Source organism: Sylvia atricapilla, chromosome 3 (genome assembly GCF_009819655.1).
Source record: "Sylvia atricapilla isolate bSylAtr1 chromosome 3, bSylAtr1.pri, whole genome shotgun sequence".
NCBI classification, from domain to species: domain Eukaryota; kingdom Metazoa; phylum Chordata; class Aves; order Passeriformes; family Sylviidae; genus Sylvia; species Sylvia atricapilla.
In genome coordinates this window covers 86,025,962-86,046,121 of record NC_089142.1, presented here as the reverse complement: position 1 = coordinate 86,046,121, position 20,160 = coordinate 86,025,962, and the positions used below count along the sequence as shown (strand labels likewise).

General features: G+C 49.3%; 1 protein-coding gene across 1 annotated transcript; it reads right to left on the bottom strand.

Annotated features, from left to right (window-relative positions):
* Positions 1-1,798: 1,798 nt before the first annotated feature.
* Positions 1,799-19,611, bottom strand: FOSL2 (FOS like 2, AP-1 transcription factor subunit). The gene is made up of 4 exons (XM_066316050.1): positions 18,762-19,611; positions 12,576-12,830; positions 8,925-9,032; positions 1,799-7,467 (listed from the first exon to the last, which is right to left on the bottom strand). The coding sequence occupies exons 1-4, from the start codon at positions 18,858-18,860 to the stop codon at positions 6,958-6,960; spliced, it is 972 nt and encodes a 323-aa protein (XP_066172147.1). The 5' UTR covers positions 18,861-19,611; the 3' UTR covers positions 1,799-6,957.
* Positions 19,612-20,160: the final 549 nt, after the last annotated feature.

Sequence of the window (20,160 nt, the reverse complement as noted above, 5' to 3'; positions counted from 1 at the left end):
TCATTGGGATGTTTACTGATCCTGATGGAAGAGTTTTTGATGCAGATGTCCCTCACAAGCTTTCCTGCAAAAGGAATGGGTGATCTCTCTTCCAGTACAACTCTGCCTACCCTCTGGTAAGATACAGATCACTCCCTCTCATCACAGGGTTAGGGCATTGCAGGGTAGAGGGAGGATGAGCCTGTTTCAGAAGGAGGGGAAATTCCCTATGTAAAGTGATCTAAACCAAGATGAGGATGTTGGGAAAAACAAAATTTCCATGTCAATGTGGTAGAATTTGGCCTCCCACAGCTAGAAGACTGGTGGAATAGAGCTTGCTTTGCTGTGCAATTTCATCCTACAAAACCAAGTTACAGTAACTGCTGTGGACCTTCCGGGGTCCACAACTAATGATGATCAACGGCAGTCACAGCCAGCCACTGCTGGGAGAAAATCAGGTGGGACGCCGGGCCCTGCAAGCAGCGTTTGCAGTCAGGAAACATTAAGCCTTTCTGAAGGGTGCTGTCAGCAAACAGGAGCTTAGGGAGCAAGAACATATCCTCCTGTTAGCCTTTTTTTGGGAGGGGGCGGAGGAGATATACGCCGCCAAAGGAGCTGGTTTGACAAAATTGAGGCTGGATGCCTCTGTGCAGCAGCGTAATGGGAAAGCCCTTCGAGAAGCAGGAAATCCTGGAAGCACTCCCATTGGAGAAGGCTTGTATGCAGTTGGAGATCAAATGGGGACTCCCCCATGCCTGAGGCCCAGTGGAGATAAATATTAAGAGATGATGCTCCTTTGGCATATTTGCTTGTAGTTGCCATGCCCTCCAGAGTATCTGCTTTTTCCTTTAGCCATACCAGGACCAGTGCATTTAGAAAAAGCTTCCCATAGGCTCTCCCTTACCCCGTCATCCTTGACCCCGCAGAGAACCCTAAGGCTGGGTCCTGCTCTAAAGCTCAAACCCTCCTACGCTGATTTCATGTCAGCTTTCCTACAGTATGGATTCCTGAGAGCTGAGCTCACTTCACACAGGCATGTGCATGTATTCCCTCTTCTGGTGACTGATACCTCTAGCATTCCCTATAACTTCACAAATAGTTTCCATACACCTTATAGCTTAATGCAACTTCTCTCATCTCCTTCCCCACAGAACTGTGAGAACACAGGGGTTAAAAAAAAAAAAAAAAAAAAAAAAAAAAAAAAAAAAAAAAAAAAAAAAAAAAGAGGGTAAAAAAGCCAAGGAGACAAGGACCAGCAGGAAACCAGAGCAGACATTACTCCTGAGGAAGTCCATGAGTAAGGAGCAGCTTGGTCTAGTGCCAGCTTGGCAGGCCATGATTCACCTATCTCCTCCCCACCGATGTTTAATTTTGAACTTGAATATGACATCCTCCACTCCTAACCTGATGTATTTAAGTTCCTTCCACTCCAGAGGCTGGAGCTTTCCCCAGGCAAGCAGGGGAATTCCATCTTAACCTCCTCCTTGCTGCCAGTGAAGCAACCATGTTCTCCACCTCAAGTTTTCAGAGCAGAGGCTTTGTCTCCTTCTGGTTGAGGAGGTTTAAAACAACAAAAAAAGGTAGCACACACATTTTCTACCTCTGTTGCTTTCCTTTTTGAAGCCAAGTTGAAAGAATTAGTGCTTTATTTGCTTTAGCCCAGGTGGGCTGCTCTGCTAGTCTCTGCCCCATCTACCTTTGTTGCAGGTAACAGCTGTTGGGATTGCAGCTGCTCTTACGAAAGAAGCCTTGAAATGTGCTGCAACCAGGCACCTGGTAATGCTGAATCCATTTGTTCATAGTGAAGGAACATGCGAGCTTTTAATTGTTCATGGCAAAGGGAGCCTTTTAATGACTTCAATTAACAGAGAGAACTCCAGTTAGTTCTTGCTATACAAAAGTGTCCACAATGTCATTAAAACGAGATTTACAAGTGTCATAACTCTCAGCAGCATAGTCAACAATACAGCCAATCATTACAACTGAGCACCAAAAGAGAAGGGGGAACATCATACCACCGAGGAACTGGATAAAAAGAAAGTATGAGGGGAGAAGGTGCAGAGGAAAAAAGAAAAGTCATTTTTTCTTTTCAGTCCAGATTGATTTTATTCTACAAAATGCTACTCAGTTAAAATTGTAAAAGCAAAACCATTTTAATATTCTTTCTTTTGTAGCAGCAAGCTTTCTCTAACAAGCTTTTTGTTTTAGTGCAAATACTGTAGGCCTGTAATTCAGTAAAATAACGAGAACAGAAAAGAGACAACACCAGAGAGAATGCCTCAGAGATGAAATTCCCCAGGACTGCAAGAACGACATCAAGATCACTATTAGCAAAGAACGGTCTCATTTCAGCAGTCATCTTTAAGAACCTCTGTGGCAGAAACTATTTCACTGCAGACAGACAGTAAAAAAGAAAACTCATGATTTAAAACTTTTGAAGGGAAAAAAAAAAAGATAATGGTGCCCCCAAACCTCCAACAATCCTCATGGTCACCTGTTAGTCGCTGAGACTTCATTTCACTACTGACATCTGCTTCCCAGCAGCAAAATGCTACTGATACTTTCAATTTGTCCCACGTGAGTGGAATCAGAACCAGGCCCTTTCTGTATCTGAGGATCTTAAAGCAGACTTGAGTGACACTAGTAACTTATCGCTCTAATAAAGATGCACTATCCCTTACTGATGTTACTTTGAACTACACAGTATATCAAGATATATACAACAGTTTATCCTCTCACTGAGCAAAAACAATTGGATACCTATTTCCTACACATTTTAATATGGTTTTAACATCAAGTAACCACAAACAAGAAAGTGGAATAACCCTTTAATCATACAGGATAGGAGGGGAACAATTAAGTAAAACAGGATGGGATTTTATTATTATCTTGTGTTCTGAGATTTGTCCTGAACTCCACCTACTGTTCACAGAGGAATGATAATGCATCTTTAAAAACATATCTCTTTTTACATTTTATACAGACAACAACAAAACTCAGATTCTTTTATTTAAGGAATCAAAAAAAAATTATTAGCCTAAAAAAAAGAAGATTGTAGTATTTTTAATGCTTTCTTTATTATATCCAAGTCTTGAACAGAAAAAAAAAAAGATGTAAACATGATAAATAAATAAGAAATAAGTGTATATTGTTCCCCCCACCTCTTAAAACATTTGACTTGGCCTTCCTAATGAAAATGAACTTGTGTCATGATAATAAGATTCCTTACATTTCAGAAGTCTTTTTTAGGATTAAAAAAAAAAAAAAAGCAACAACAAAAAGGAAAAAAAAAAAAAAAAAGGCAACAACCAAACACCAGGAATGTGATTTGGGAGGATGTTAAATTAATGGCAGGCAGATCTGCTGAAGCAGGCACAGGATGGCTGCCTGCCAATAAATAATAAGAGACCAGGGAGAAGGGAGGTGTCTTAGGTTTGTTTTCATTTTGGTTTTTTCTTTTCATTTAGGACGAAGGCCAGGTGGATCCTACATACAGTAAGCAGCAAAATTAAAGGTTCAGATGAACTAAATAGATCATTTAAATAATAATTATAAAAACACAACAGAGAGCTACTGTCCCCAGCATGTTGGTCCCAAATCCCACCACACCACAAGTGGATTGAGACTTACCCAGTCTCCACATCTACAAGAAAGGAATATATGAAGGCAATGCCACAACTGGGAAAAGAGGGATGAGGGCAAAACTGGAATGGCAAACATCACCTAGAAGCTGAATGTTTCCTTCAGTGCAGCTGCTACTACTCCTCCCAGTTTGGCATTAAATTAATTTAGGATGTCAGGAGAGGCTCTGTTAGACTAGTCACCAGGGGGCTGACCCAATACCAGCTGAAATTCCCTGGGCCTCTTCCTACTGACTTCAACAACTCTGTCAGCACTAGTTACAACAGCTCCCACATCCTCACTACATGCAGAACATGGAGACACTACATTTAGGAATCAGCAGGGAAGGTACTCATGGAAAATAACATTTTGGGCATAGGAAGGACAATTGGTTCCCAAAGAGCACACCAGAAAACATGAAAAGAAGAATGTAGGGCCAGACCAGAGTGGGAGCGAAGTTGTACCTGCCTGCCAGAAACAAAAAGTTAAGGCTGATCCACAAAATACAAAAGGCTGGAGACCAGTGATCCCAACACAGACATTCTTTAGGAGACTTGAGGGAGAAAATGCACAGGCACAAGAAGGGGGCTTTTTCCAAACACTAGAAAATAATCCTCTTTTTTGAGCAGTTTCACATGGCTCCCGTCAGTATCACAGGTCAGGAAAGGGGAGCATCTTGTGCTGTCTCTGAGCAGGTGAGTGACCAGGCAGGAGGCAGTGGACAAGGACCAGCTGCAGCTCCGTTGGCAATGATTCAATGACCAGAACCTAAGGTATGTCTTTGTTGTTCCACCAGTTAGATCCGAGGAGACACCTGACTTCTTGAAACCTCTACAAGGGGTGGATGTTCCTGATCTCACAGGAGACAGCAATCTTGGTCAGCTAGCCTCAAAAGTAGCTGCATCATTTTAGGATTCACCCACCACTTGTCAGTGTTCTTCTTAAAAAATGTGTGGAAATTACATGCAGAGATGTTTTATTAACAGTTTTAGATTCTCAGTCCAGAATGGCCCAAACAAGCATTTGGTTAAATGGAAAAAGAGAAGCTGCAGTTTCACCTAAAGTGGTATCATCTATGTAAAACCCTAAGAAAAGTGGATCCTCTGTACTAACTATGGGAAATTTAAGATTTATTTTATTAGAAAGGAAGTTTTAATGTACATGTAAGGGACAATACAACTCCTTTACTAATTTTACTTAGTCCATTTAAAACCTCTAGCACCAGTATTAAAATGGAAGTGTTTAAGCAAGGTAGAAAAAGCCTGAATCCAATCAGCTTTATGAAGCAAAAAGATCACTCACATTTTTCTGGCAGGTTTCATAAATACCTGGGTTAAAAATAATAGTTATAATAAAAGAGCCAAAGTCCACTTTTAGAGCCAGAATAGTGTCCCTTTGAAATGATTCAAGGAATGGGCAGTGGCCAGAGCTTGAGGGAAGCCAGCCCTGCTGAGTGAAGTTCCAGTTCCACAAGACTGAACCCTATTAATTCCCAGTGGAGTTGGTGGGGACTCCAGCAGTTTTGCATCACATACGACTAGCCCTGTAATTGTATGTTGCATTTCTCCAGGTCCAGCCTGAACAAGAAATGCCCCAGTTTTGATCGATTTAAAAAAAATTATATATATATATATTTATGCATGTGTATGTGTATAAAAGAAAAAAACAATCTTGCACCAAAATAAATAGCTGCCACCACAGCTTCAATAGGCAGGACCGAAGAGCTATCTCCTAAGTTGTTTAGCTGGCAAGCTGGGCAATTCTAGTGTGTACAGGGTCATGGTTTTCCAGTGCCTTGACATCACCAGAAATTGAGCTCGGCTCCAAGTGGAAATAGATTACACACATTACTGTTTTCAGTGGTGAACACGAGCACTGGAGAGCTTGTGCCCTCTGCGAGCACTTAGTAGTAGCAGTCAAGCCCACAGGCTAGAGAAGGACCCAAGAGGAGAGAAAGGGCAAGGGCGCTTTGGTTTGATTCTTTGTCTGCAGGCCAATCAACCACAACAAAACAAGATCAAATGTAATTTAAAGAAAAACCAGAGGCCAAAGACCAAGGTGCAAATAATGCTAATCGATTTTCCTTGGCTATCAATTTGTCATTTGCTAGAGCTTGTCAGAAGCTCTGTTTTAGTTCAAATAGGTCAACACTTTATCCGTGCCATTCCTGCCTGGTCAGGAGCTGGGGCCTTGTGGCCTGTGCTGTGCTGGTGGATACGTGCTGCTTTGTTTCCTAACAATGACAAAATCAGCAAGGGTACAGCCAGCTAATTTCACCATCTCAGCTGCTGCCAGTCTCCATCCTAGATTTATAGACATGTGGTGCCACCTCTTTTTTTTTTTTTTTTGTAGCATGTTCCGCAAATATGGCCAAGGGGAGGGGAAGATTTACTAACGGGAAGAGATCAGCCTCTGAGTCAGGAGCCCTGATGGGCAGGAAGATGTAATACTCCCTAGACAGCAGACAGCCCAGGAAAAGTAAACAACAAGCAGCAGACTTGATATCCAGCGAACTAGAGTAAAACCCTGCCAGTGACTGCTAAGTGCCAGCCCAGCAGCTTTTGTGATGCTACTTTGGCCCTGAGATGCTAACTTGTTTTTTTTTTGAGGAGCCCAAGGTGATAAATACATCCACATTTTTAAAAAGAAAGGCTTCCACATGAGCCTTCTGCTGTTTCTGTGCCTCAGGCTAGAGACTACAGGCTCTGCCCTTGTTGCTGAGCTCTTGGACTCCTCTTGGTCCCCCAATCTCCTGGTCCTCCCAGCTCTCATCTTCCTATCTGGGCAATCCTACATGTTTCCCACAGCTATTCCCAAGAGGAAAGATCCTAATAAGACTTAAGAGTTCAGAGCAACTGAGTGAAATGTAATGGGATTGACAACATTGGAAATGATAAAGCAAAGAGAGAGAGAGAGAGAGAGCGTGAGCACACAAGAGAGAAGTTGTAAGATCAACTAATCAGAATGATTTAAGCACAGAGCACAACCGATCAGGTCAATCCACAAAGGAAAGGGACGACTAGCAACCGTCTGCAGCTCGCCTTCAGTCCTGGCCAGGAATGCTCCCCAGGTCCACTACGGCCACAAAGAGGTTTCCATAGGCAGTCCCTACAGAGGGGACATTACCCTCTCCAAACAACCCTGGTGTGTCAAGTCCCACCCTTGCCGTTTCCTGCCTCCAGGGAGCTCGCGTTGGTCCTCACACTCCTTCCTGGAGCTGTAGCACTTCCCCATCCTTGTTCTTGCTGCCCTTGTGCTTGAACGATCCTGTGCCTGTCTCTAATCCCATGGAGGGGGCTCCCCCCATGGTGCTGTGGGGGATGTAACACACTGGCAAAATGGGGGGCCACAGGGGGATTACAACGCCAGCAAGGTGGGAGAGTTCAAGGAATCTGAGGACTGGTCCCCGCTGCTGCTGCTCCTCCGGTGAGCTTTAGAGCAGGACTCAGAAGGGGAGAGAGGAGACTCCTGATCCAACACGTTAGGGTAGGTGAACACCAAGTTGGAAGAGCCAGGAGTGATGGCTGGTGTTGAGGTCACCACAATGGGAGTGTTGAGTGCCTCCTCCCCGTAAAAACCTCCAGCAATGCTGATGGGCTTAATGACAGACCTCTGGGCTTTGTCAAGGACCAAAGAGGAAGATGGGATCTCTTCCTCCACAGGCTCTTGCTTCACCACCACTGCTCCACTTGCTCCAGTCCGAATGCTCTGGAGGCTGCTGGACGGTGGGCTCCGACGTTCCTCGGGGCTGATTTTGCACACAGGGCTGTGAGCCACCAGCATAAACTCCAGCTTCTCCTTCTCCTTCTGGAGCTCAGCGATCTCCTTTTGCAGCACTGACTTCTCCTCCTCCAGTACTTCAGTTTCCTGCAGACAAAAGGGGAATAAATAAATAAAATAGTAAAGGCTCAAACTACTTATCACCTAAAACAGGGCCACCAAGTCCAGATCCCATCTGGCACAGGTAGAGACACCCCAGATTCTTCATGAGCCAAGAAGACAACAGGTCATTGCCAGTCGAGCATCCTGTGTTTCAGGTGACTATTTGTAGGCCATTCCCATGCATCCCCAGTCTAAGGGTTATAAATAATCTCATGAATGTGCCTTAATTTTCTGATGGCTGGTTTTTGCCACTGTGACTTCGCCGGTGACTTCAGTCTTCTCCCTTGCTCTCTGCCTGACAGACACCTTAGCAGAGGACCCAGATCTCCTCCCATTGTTTTTTTTATGTTAGGCCAGTAATTCTTTTCACTTTGACAAGAGGTAGCGTATAGCAGTCTCTAAACTGTTTCCATTTTACTTCTGTAGTGCATATTTCAGATTAGGTTGACACTTGTCTAACTCTTGCCCAAAGGACTAACACTGAATCACCCCTTGATGAACAGTTAATACATTTGCCTATCCCATGGTCACATCACGCAGATGGATCACAGTCAGTCTGGGAGCAGTAGTACCTTCCCATGTCAGTAGCTTGTAACTTCACAAAATTCACACTCAGCCCTTCAGGATTTGACTTCCCACTTTGCACGCTCCTTTCACTTCTATCACTTCAGTCACTACATTTCTACAGGATGTCCCGCCCTCCCTTACACTGAGAACAACTCCTAATTTGAGGCAGCAGCACGTTTCACGTGTGTTCTTTTACTGCTGCTGTGCTTGTTAACAAGACCACTGGATAAAACCAGGCTGGTTCTTGACCAGGAGCACTGGAGCCTTTCCTTCAGCTGATTTCACTCAACCCAACTTTATCATCTCTTCAACCAGTGCCCTACCCACCACTTGGTGCTTATGCTCAGGTCTACCTTCTCCAGCTTTACTAATTATTACTTGTACAGCATCAGGGCACACATCTCTGTGGTGCTTCCTTTTTGAAGGAAGTCGGTTACTACCCCACCTCCAAAGAAGGAGTAAGCCTAAAGGGTATAGCTTTGACAGGCACACATAACATCTGCCTTATTTTCTATGGCTTTCAGATGATCCAACCTCTTTAGTGCTTTTATCCTTAAAGCCTGCCTTTGAGGCACACAGTGTCTTTTATTTCCACTCATGAAAGGTGACCAGAGTCAGGGAGATTCATGCTAGCTGAGAGACGAGAAGGGAAGAGAGCTCCTAGGACATTTTGGACACTCAGCAAAGAGAATTTTAGGGTCCTAAGCTCCAGGCCCAAGTCTCCCTCATCAGCTACTGTTGATGGAGGAGCAGTACCCTTGGGCAGCCTTGGACGCGGAAGGCAGAGTGTGGTGCTGGTGGAGGAAGAACAATGCCCTCGGAGCTGGTGGGAAGGGTGGGCGACAAGGAAGGAGAAATGTATGCAGGGCACGTACCGCCTGGAGTTTCTCTGTTAGCTCTCGACGCCTGTTACGACACTTAGCAGCTGCCAGCTTGTTCCTCTCTCTCCGGATCCTTCGCTTCTCTTCTTCCTCAGGCGACAGCTGTGGGCAAGTGCCAAGAAAATCCAATCAGATCTGAGCAAGGCATTCCTTTAAGTTTGTGAGGATTTAACCGCAATGCAAAGGAAAAAAGCCTGATCCAGCAGGATGCTGAGCACTCCCCCTCGTCACTGATGTCAGCAGAAGATGAAAGCACACAGTATCTCTGCCTGCACCAGGTCTTAGCAGAAGGGTGAGGAGAAGGAGCGGGGCACAGGGAGAAGATTGTGTAAGAGGGCAGTGAATCTGCACCAAGGCCAAACAGATAAAAGATGCTCTGATTGTTTCACAACTTGGGTGGTACGTTAAGCAAAACCAGAGCACGATGTTGTGTAAGTGCCTCTTTCTTGAAAGAAAATATCTGCTGCTTCCCACACAAAAATAGTTGTTTGCTTGAAGGTCGGGATGGTGTGTGGAGGGAGACAGGGAAATCAGCAGAGCTCCCATGGAGTCCATGAAGCAACAATGATTTATACCACCCAAAAATCTGACCTCAGATTTCTGAGCACTCAGCGAGATAACACACTGCTTCTTGCATCAGCAGGCAAGGCTCCAGTGATATCAAGGGCTTCCTGAGGCCAGCTGACATCCTCACTGATGTAAATCAGGAGCAGTCCCATAGAAACCCATCCAGCTACACTGTTGCGAAACCAGAAGAAGCGGGCAGGAGCTCACAAGACCTGGTCAAAGCGATGCCTAGCTTTTGAGGTTTGGGACAAGGTTTTACAAACCCCAGCAACAGCAGATAGGTTTGTGCCATGCCAAGGCCAGGGAGCCAGTACAGCAGGGCACAGGGCGGGCAAGTGCGGCCCCACTCTCTGCTGTGGCACCTGGCACGCGGGAGCCGTGCAGACAGCCCAGCATGGGGATCCAGGGCACGTGCTCAGCCCTGCACTCCAACCTTGTGCCCTAATCCTTCAGCCTCACCCCGCACGTGTGTGCTGCAGGGACTCTGGCCTGGTGACTGTAAATGAAAGTAAAAACCCTGACACCTGGCAAAGCACATGTCAGATATCACAGAGTGCCAGCAGAGAATGGAAAGAACCACCTCTTTCGGAAAAGCTTCAGTTTTAATATCTTCATGGACTGTCAATGTCACAAATGAGACATTCACAGTTTTACTATCTTTTTATTGTTAGTTTTACTCCAACCCCAGCCTAGTTTGTTTTGGCTTGCTCTATCTCCCTAATTTTGATGCATGCAGTTTCAGTAACTTTACTTCAGCCTCTGGGCATTAAGCTCTCTCATTTCTGCATTTTTCAGGATCTGATCTGTGCCAGTGATTTCACCTGCATGTAACACTAGCCCCTGGATGCTCACTGAGCAACACAAGCAATTCCAGGACTTCAGGAGACAGAATTTAGGCCCAAAAGCTTTTTCCATCAGTAGCTCACAATGTTCATCCTATGGTAGAGGAGTACCTCCGTTCTGCTGGGCAGCATATTTCCCCCAGTAAGGAGCCCCTGCAGGCACTGCTCTGCCTGCTACAGCTCTGCCCACTCACTTTCCGCCCCGTATGAGTGCAGGGTAAAAAATGTATTTTTTACACAACTATCTACAGTATAGCAATTGCACTGAGCATGCACACAGAAGCTATGCTGACTGGGGCCCCTGCGTACAGTTCTCAAGAGCCCTTTCATGGTTTGGAAGCACAGATCTCATCGACATAAGTTTGGAATAAAATTTCTGCTCCAAAGGCCTTCAGTAATTTTAAAATTACCTGTTTCAGAGATTCTACTTTGCAAAAATTGCACAGGCAGGGCAGAAGCCCCTAATCTGGATGTTCTTAACATTCTACCAGGTCTAAAAAGGAATATTCCATCAGTGGTTGCTGGATTTGTTTGAAAGCGGTTGGATTTGGCACTCTTTATGCCCCTGCCGTGTGCGTTATCCATAGCTTGTCCAAGCCCAATACGTGCATTCACTGTCAGGAACGTTCATCAAAACAGGCTCTTTTCATAAAGTCTTACACAATGTTTTCCAAAAAGGCACTCTGATGTGGCGTTCAAAGCACCAGCCATGGAAACCTGAGCCAAAGGGCCACAGCACAGTGCCTGGGTACTGCCTTAGCACGTGCCTAATCAAAAGGACTTGGCTTTGAATGACCCACAATGAACGGCTTGCAAACAAGCCACAGGCCAGGAATTGCTTGGCAGGCATCCTTCAGCAAATAACTCTGAACAACAAATAAAGCAGAGAATATGGTGATCTCTTCACGGCCAATTTGTGAACACAGAGGCAGCATTTGTCAAACAAATTAGTTGTTGCTAATTATTCCTCCAGTTCTGTGAGACTTTCTTTGCCTTTGGACACCAGCCCTGCACGCAGGGAACAGGGAAGTAGCTCCAGCTGGTGGAAAAGGCTGGCACGAACCCGAACCACCACGGCTACCCCATCCTTCCTCCCAAAAATGGGTCCCCACTGCAGCCACACCAGCTCCCCACACAGAGGTACTGCTAAACTCTAACTTTAACCTCTTGGGTCTAAACCAGGCAGCAACTCCACATAAAATAATCGGACTGTGAATCAAAACAGATGACGTAGAAGTAAAAGTAGGGCTGGTGAGTCTTATTAGAAACAGACCTCACGCAACAGCATGCATTCATGTCTGGAGGGTGTCTCACTGCACTGCTCTGCAGCGACCCACACAAATGCTGCTTGGGAACAACTTGGGGAGATCGAGTTTAGTCAGATCTATTTTTTTTTTTTAAGAGAAATCAGCCTAGCACTATGAATAGCTGTTAACCAGATAGCCCTGGAGAAGGCTGATTCTTACTAAGAGAACAGCAGTGCTGATTTCCAGAAGATGAGATGCCTGCACCAGATCCAGTCCCAGCTTGATAATCCCATTAGGAGCTTGAGCACAGGGCAGCAGTGGTACAAGCCGACCCATGCCAGTTACAAAAATACCTCTGGGTTTGGAGCAGAAAAATCTCATACAGGATCCTCACTAAACTGCTGCAAAAAGATCACGTGTTTACAGGTTTGTAGTGGGAAGGTGGACTTAGACCCCAGTCATCCAGAAGGCTCTTCATACTAGAGTTGAGGTGCTCTAGGGAAGCTGTTCCTCCCTGCATGATGCTGGCTGGCACTGGGGGTATTGCAGAAATGGAGACTGGAGCAGTGCTAGCAGCTGCAGAGCTGACAGAAAACACTAGCTGATGTAATTTGGTGTCAGATTTGTTAAGAACCTACATGAAAGCTGCTCTGGTTTCTTGGAGGTTTCCTTCTGCCTGGAGTGGCAGAGACTCAGACTGAAACCCAGGGCGCAACTTCAGAGTTTCACCTGCTTTTGAAACCAAGCCGCAATGCGGGCCAGTGATGTGAAGTGTTTGATGAAACAAACACTTGGGTAAATCTCACCATATGATGAGGAGGCAGCAATAACAGTCACCCTCCAGCTTCCACCCTATGCTACCCTAAGAAGCCCCAGCACGTGTACAGCACCAGGGATGGACCTCAGTGCTCAGATCTCATGACAGGGCAGGGGGGAAGATCTCTGTACGTTTTCAAGGCACTCGCAGCTGCTCTCCCCACTGCAGTTACCTGCTCATCTCTCCGTCTCCGTCCCACTGTGGTCCCGATGGTTTTGATGACACCAGGACGCTGGAGAGCCGTATGTCCGGCCACTGAGGACAGCGGGGGCAGCGGGTGGCTGTAGGGGTGCGAACGGGAGTAAGGGCTTGACATGGAGGTGATGACGGTGGGCTGCACCATCCACTGCAGGTCTTGGCTGGTTGTGATGGCGTTGATCGTAGGGATGAAAGCACTGCCTGATCCTGGCATATCTACTCGAAATTTCTAGGAGGAAAGGCAGAGGACAAGAGGGAGAGAGAGCAGAGAAGAAACAGTCAATGAGAGCAGAACATAAGTGGTTACTCTGAAACCAGCTAGGCACTCAGGAGCAGCACCAGTGAGGATCAAAGCAGCACCTGAAGCAAAAACACCAGTAGCTGGTGCCCCTGCAGCATCTTAAGCTGCCCCTGCCTGACACAGTCCCCTGGAGGAAGACACTGGGCTCAGGCACTTCCCCTCCAGAGCAGCCCTACCCTCTCCCAACCTCCTCCTTCCTCTTCCCCCACACACCTCCCCAGCATACCCTGACCCAGTCTCCCCTGCCAGGCACCATCCCCACTGCTGCCACCTCCTGCCAGTGCCCACCACTCCTTCCGGCATGGAGCAAAAGGGGAAATTAAGGAGTTTCTAGAGAAACACTTCTCTTCAAGCCCAAAGAAAAGGAAGAGAAACTTCAGCTCTGAAATGCCGTTACCAAGCAGAGCAAAGCCTCCTTTCACCAAAGGATTGCCCTGAAATTTGGGCTTGGTCCATGTAGGGTTTGGTATGGCAAGAACAGCAGCCTGCTTCTCCTTCAGTAGCTCTGTGCTCACTGAGAAACCCAGCCCTGAGATGGTTACGTGCGAGGATATGTATTTTAATAGCAGCCCATAAAATAGGTCTTAGGATTCAGATCGGACAAGTTCCCTGCAGCTCTCTGCACTGTCTAGACAAAACAAGGCAGCAGTAAAACCAAGGCAGCAGGTAATAATCGCCTCAAAAATACATGTACACCTTCTTACAGACAGAGGTAAATCCATCTGGATAATATGCTGGAATAAATTGCAAGGAAAACAATCGCTTGTCCCCGGAGGGGGAAGCAGGAGAGAAAAAAATGTTTTTGTCTATGCTGAGCTTTTCAGGAGGCTTTTAATGGTTAGACTGGATTAAACGGACAGGCCTTGCTCCAGCAATCACTGAGCAACAGACAGGGCTTGTAGGACCCACAGCTGTCACCACCACTGGTTTGTAAGCCTTGAAAAAATGCACATTCTTGGGTCAACAACCTGACTTCCCAGAGAAGCGAGAGCCCTTGCATCAGCCTGACCTCAGCTCAGGTAAGCGTCCCAGATAAGGGACACCACTTGAACACAGATTTCCTTTTCAGGGTGTGCCTGCACAACCACCTTAAGAGCTTTGTTAAACCAAGGCTACTGCAAATAGCATTTCACACGCTGATACCTACAGCACTTCAGGCCAGCATTACTGAGCTGCCAACACCTGAAGACCAGAAGACCCAGTCTGAATACTGACAGCTGCTGACTTACACCTCTGAACAGCTCAAAATCTAGCAGGAAAGGGTGAGAGAAGGAAGGAGTGAGTCAAGCAGGAGGGGAAATTACACAAAGAGGATGACACTGGCACCAAGACCTTGGCAAAACCCCCAACAGCACCTCAGAGATTCACCTGGAGCTTGAGTCCAACACAGCCTCAGCTCATCCCACATTTCAGAGTCCATGTCACCCCTCCCAATTAGTTACAGAGGCTCGGAGCCTCCAACTGTCTACACTACATTAGAATTTATGGGTGCAAATCCCCTCCTTTGCTCTGCATGGTGTAGGCTGTGACTACATGGCACAGAAGGGGACGTTGGTGCCTCCATAACCAGAGGACCTCAACCTCGCAGAAGGGAGGAAGCACAAGACCAGTTGAACCATGAGCTCAGCTCGAGAGATGTGAGCCCTGCTTCCAGATCCACAGGTGGCTTCTACCAGGACCATTACCTATCTGTGCCACCCTCCCTTTCATATTCAAAAAGCAGAGACGAAATGTCGTGTCTTCTTTGCAGGGACACTAGAAACTACGACCGCAAAACATCCAGAGAGCTTTTGGTGCTTTGCCATAGAGACACCACTGGCATTCCAGAGCTAACCTTTGCTGCCAACACCTAACAACATGCTAAAAATTCCCAGCAGAGGTTGTGAGAGTCAGATCCACCACCAAATCAACCACGGAAAATACAAGCATCTGACACAAAAATCAGGCTCTGAGTATTGACTAAGCAAGTACTCCATTTCCAGTCACTCCTGTATTCAACCTAGGACCCTTCTGTAACATTAGTAGAGGTCTCTTGGACAGCAGAGGGGAGCTGCTCAGTTCAGCCACATCCCTTCTGCAGCTCCACAATGCCTGCTTGCAGACCTGGGAGGAAGAGACCAGTTCCTCTCTGTGCCATGCTCCATCTCTGTCACCAGCTTCCCTTCTAATAATTTAAAACATCTTAAAAATAATAAACAAAAAAAAAAATCCCCCCAACCTGTAGTCTGTACTTTCCAAAGGCAGTATTTTTCCTGGATAACTAATTAAGGAACACACTGCTGTGGCAGGCTGAGTCTACAGACAGTGTGCTCAGTCTAACACCAAATTTACAAGCATTGCTTCCTGACTGATCAGGTTTTCCCCACATACCTGGCTTTCCCTGCTAGGACACTGCACTGGATCAGCTCTGCTGTGCCAAAATGCTGCTGGCCCCCCACATTCTGCCCAGTGGCCATCAGCTCTGACCCCTGTGATGCTGTTGACAGGCCCTGAATTCCCTGTCACCTCCCCTGAACAGCCCCTTTGAGCACCAGCCTCCTTACACAGAGGTGCCAGACCTTTTCTCAAACTGCAGCCCCATCTTTGCTCTCCTCATCCCTCCTCTCAGAGAGCTTCAATGCCCCTGCCAGCCTGGCAGCACTTCCTGCCCTCACCCACCTCCCCGCTTCTCTTTCCAGACCCTCTCCTGCTTTCTCCTCTCACGAGACACGAACAGGTCTGCCCTCCTGACCCACGAGAAGCTCCTGGGAGCATCTCTCTGCCAGCTCTACAAGGAGTTCAGAGCACTACAGAGAGATGAGGCGATAGGCAGATTGCAGGGCTACACATGCAGCACGCGCTCAGCCGCGAACCCACCGCTCTCCTCCTGACCCAAGCAAACACAGAGGAAGGTATCATTAAAAAACCCCAACAACTAAACAGCAAATACAAAGAGTCCTGTTATTACGTGTGCCAAGAACTGAGGTCAGTCTCTGCTCTGCCTTAAAAATATGGGGTTGGATGAGAGCCTCCTCAGATCCAGAGTTGGGGGAGGCTCCAGCGAGTCCTGCCACAGGCAGGGACAGACTGCGTTAGCAGCTCACAACTTTGCAGCACAGACAGCACGGGGACATTTCAAGCTTTGGCTTTGTGGTTCCTTTCTCCACCTTAAGGTTTCTATATGGCACCCTGTTCTGTCTTAGTTACAGATGTCAGTGAAGGTCCAGAGTGGAGCAAAGTGCTGAAGTAAGCACCAGAAACTAGTCAAGAAACGGGTATAATGGCTGGGGGAAAAAATATCAAACCCAACAATAAAGTGGCCGAGAAAAATCCTAGAGCATCTTCAACATTACTCAATAATCAAATATAGGGTATATGTAATAGATCTTACAATAAATACAAGGCCCTTGATGGCTCTCCTGTGCTGAACATCTCGTTGAAGGAAAACTGAAGACAGTACGATAATATCTCAGGGGAAAAGCTGACCACTCTGAAAGAGTACACAAACTCTTCCCAATAAAGTCTATGTTTACCACATGGCAAGTCAGTGATTAGAAAAATAGCATGACACGCAACTTAAAAAGAAAAATGTTCCAGTGCTGTGCTGTATGGGAAAGAATAATTAAAAAGCATCAAAGTTTTGGCTCAGAGACACAGTTTCCATTTAAACATGCGACTGATGCATCTTTTCTTGCTTTTGGAAAAAAAGGAGAACACAATAAAGAAAAAAATTTCAGCAATGCATATTTTCTGTAGTGATAAAACTGCCGCTCTCCAAAGACCAGAATCAGCAGAACAGCCCAACTGCTAGGGTAAAGGCAACTCGTACATTTGATCCTAATCTACAACATCTGTAAGGATCAAGGGAAAGACGGAGCACAAGGCCTTGAGAAATCTCCCGGATTCTTAAAGAAAACATTTATGTTCTCGCTAAGCCAACGTCCTGCTCAAAGCCCCGTTTCAGATAGTAACCCTGGAAACTGGGCTCTGCTCCCCGTATCGAGCAGCACGCACGCGAGCTGCCTGGGGACGTGGAGCCCCAGAAAAAGGGGGAAACCCAGCTATTGCTCGGACTGCGACAGCTCAAATGAGAAGCGGTGACAGAGTTTCACGACCTCCTGCAGCAAGTGCTTGAATCCAGAGCAGCTGTTAAATCACAGGAGGAAAGGGAGAGTGAGAATTTGCAGTTTGCCGGGCGTTTCCAGCTTCTCAGCCCCCCTCCCCGCTCCTCCACCCTGTCCTAGCATTTACTGTAAACCAGGGAATAAGCGGAGCTAGAATCCCTGGAAACCCCAGTCCGCAGCCCGCAGAGGGCACCAGCGAGATGCGTTTGGAGCAGGCAGGGAGCGGCAGCGAGTCATTTCTGGTAAAACTTCTTTAATGTGAGGAATGTCACGGGCTGGTACGGTTGGCAGAGTTTAAGACTGGACTTTTTTACCCCTTTTTTTTGTTTGTTTGTTTTCTCTCTTTTAATTATCCTATGACTCCTTGATGCGAAGGCTACACTGTCCTCACGCTGCCACTTCGCCCATACAAGCCACACAAGAAATAATATTGTGAGGACAAAAAAAAGGGGGGAGGAAAGCCCAACTCTGAAAAGGCAAAAAAAGAGTGAGGCTGGGCCAGCTGATGTAAACAAGTTATGAAATAACCCGGGTTTGTATAACTGGCCCGATTGTGTAATGCCTTCCCCAAAAGTGTTAGATTTAGTCGATCTAGGCATAGAAGTCATTCCGGGGTATTTTCTTAGGAAAATGAAAGGTAAAAATACCCAAACCACACGACTGGGCTTTCAGGTCCATGAATTCACGCTGCTTCCACAGGAAATACTCCCCATTCTCGAAGAGCCGCCCGGCAGCGGGGCTGGAGTAAGGAGCGGGGCCGCGGAGCGCTCCGGCGAGCCCCAGGAAACTCCCGCTCGGAAAAAGCCACGGCCGGCGGCTCCGGGCAGAACCAAGGAGCGGACGGGCAGAGGGCTGAGCACAGCCGCACGCCGCCGGCCGCGGGCTCCCAGCGTGGGCCCCCCGCGGTCCCAGCGTGGCAATGGCAAAGAGTGTGTCAGCGCCTCGGAGACAAAGTTTAGCGGGGGAGAAGCGGGCAGACAACCGCAGGCGCTAAAAAGACCCAGAGCCCATTTCCAGCCATCCCTCCGTGTTCCACGGCGGCTGCAACAGCTCCGTGAGTAACTCGGGCGGCACCTCCCAAAGTCCCACCGAAGCCGCGCAAAGTGCTGCGGGCCAGCCCCGGGCACCACCCGGGCGGGCGCGATGAACGTGGACAGCGAGGAGCTCCCAACGAGAACAAAAGCAGGAAGGAGGAAGAGTTCGGTGCGCCCCTGTATTCGCGTTACCGACCTCGCGGAGAGGTCTCCCGGAGGAGCCCTTTGATTGCCGAGCGGGTCCCGGCCCGGCGCTGCGGCGGGTGCCCGGGCGACAGGCGAGGAGCTCGGCACCGACACCCATCGACCGCGCTCCACCCGGGGCCGGGCCGGCGGAGACTGCTCGCCGGGCGCTCCCTCCCCGCACGTCCCCGTTCGGGGCAGGCCGTGCCTCCCACAACACCCCCGGCCCGACAGGAGGGGAGCTCCGGTCAGCGTCCCTCCGGACGCGTCGCGGCACCCGCTCCGGGGCGGGCGGGCAGGGAGGGAAGGAGAGCGGCGGCGCCCCGCTAAGGGCGGCGGGACGGAGCGGCGGCTGCGGGCAGCCCCGCGCCCCGGCACCGCCTGCGCCCCCGCGGCCGGCGCCGCTCCGCCGGGCGCCCGCGCCTCCATCGCGGAGGAAGCGCCGGCCGCTCCCCGGGTGTGGCGGTGAACTCCCGTCCCGGGAGCGCTCGGAGCAGCCCCCGGAGGGACCGGGAGAGAAGGGCAGCGCCCGGCCCTACCTGCTGGGCTGCGCCGCTCGAGTAGGTCTCGGGGTGTCCCGGGGAGCCGCTGCTGCCTCTGGAGGAGGTGTCGAAGTTCCCGGGGTAGTCCTGGTACATGGTCCGAGGTCGGGCCGGGGGAGCCGCGTCCCCGCCTTCCCACACCGACACCCGCCGCTCCCTCGCCGTCTCCCCGCCCCCTTCTCCCTCCCGACCTCTTCGGCTCTTGCCTTTCGCCTCCCAACGCTCGCCGCGGAGAGGGAAGAAAAATAATAAAAATGGCTTTGGAGACGGGAAAGAAGGTGGGGGGGGAAAAAAGGTAAAAAAAAAAAAAAAAAAAAAAAAAAGGAAAAATTAAAAAATAAAAAGGTAACAAAAATAAAAATAATAACAGTGATGATAAAAGTGGCTTAGTTGGCAGCCGAGCGCCTGCGGGACGGGACGGCACGGCAGGACTCGGCGGCGTGGCGGGAGCAGAGCCGTGCGCGCAAGCGGGCTCTCGCCGACGTCCTCTCTCCGCGCTGCCCGGCGAAACTCGCCCCGCCGGCGGAGCGGCGACGGCCCCGGGGGCTGCAGGCGGAGCGGCTCTCCTCCGCCCCCCCAACCTCCTCCTGCACCACCACCACACACCGGCCGCCCCTTTTCCCGGCGCGGGGTGACTCAGCCGGGTCTTGCGCCCCGCGGCTCGGCGGCGCTGCGAGCGGGAGCTCCGCGCGCCCGCGGTGACTCAGAGCAATGGCATCGCCCCGGCCGCGCTCGCTTATTATCCGCCCGCCGCCGCACCATGTGCACTCGCACACGTCAAACCCGCGGCGCACCGGCCCCACCTTGCCAGCGCGGAGCCTCCCACCTGCCGCCGGGCGGGGGGAGGCGGGCCGGCCGCGGGGGGAAGGCGCCCGGCTCCGCCGCGCCGCCCGCCCCGCTGCGCCAGCCCCTCCCGGGCCCGCGGTGCGGGCGGCTCGGGCGGGGCGGGCGGCGCGGCGGGGGCAGCGCGGCGCCCAGTTCCCGGCAGGCCCCGCCTCCCCCCGCCCCGCTTGGTGCCGTCCGCTGTCGCACGTTGCCAAAAATGGTCATTTGCGTCGCACGACGCGAGCGCGGGTTTCCTTGCCGCGGATGACGCGCTGCGAGAGGGATTCCCTGCCCGGCCGCCGGGATTTAAAGCGACAGGCGCACCGCTGGAGGAGGGGAGCGGCGGCTGGCTGCGGGAAACAGAGCGTAATCTCGCCTGCCCCGCCACGGGGTCTCGGGGGGCGTTTGATCCAGCCCTTCTCCCTGCAGGACAGTGGCCGGCACCAGGGTTGCCCCAGGGCTCGGTCCGTTTTTCAGCGCGTCAATAAACCGAGTGTTGGACTCTAGTTTTATAGCATTGTTAAACTAGTTTTATTTTATTTGTATTATTTTATATTTCTACTATTTTGTA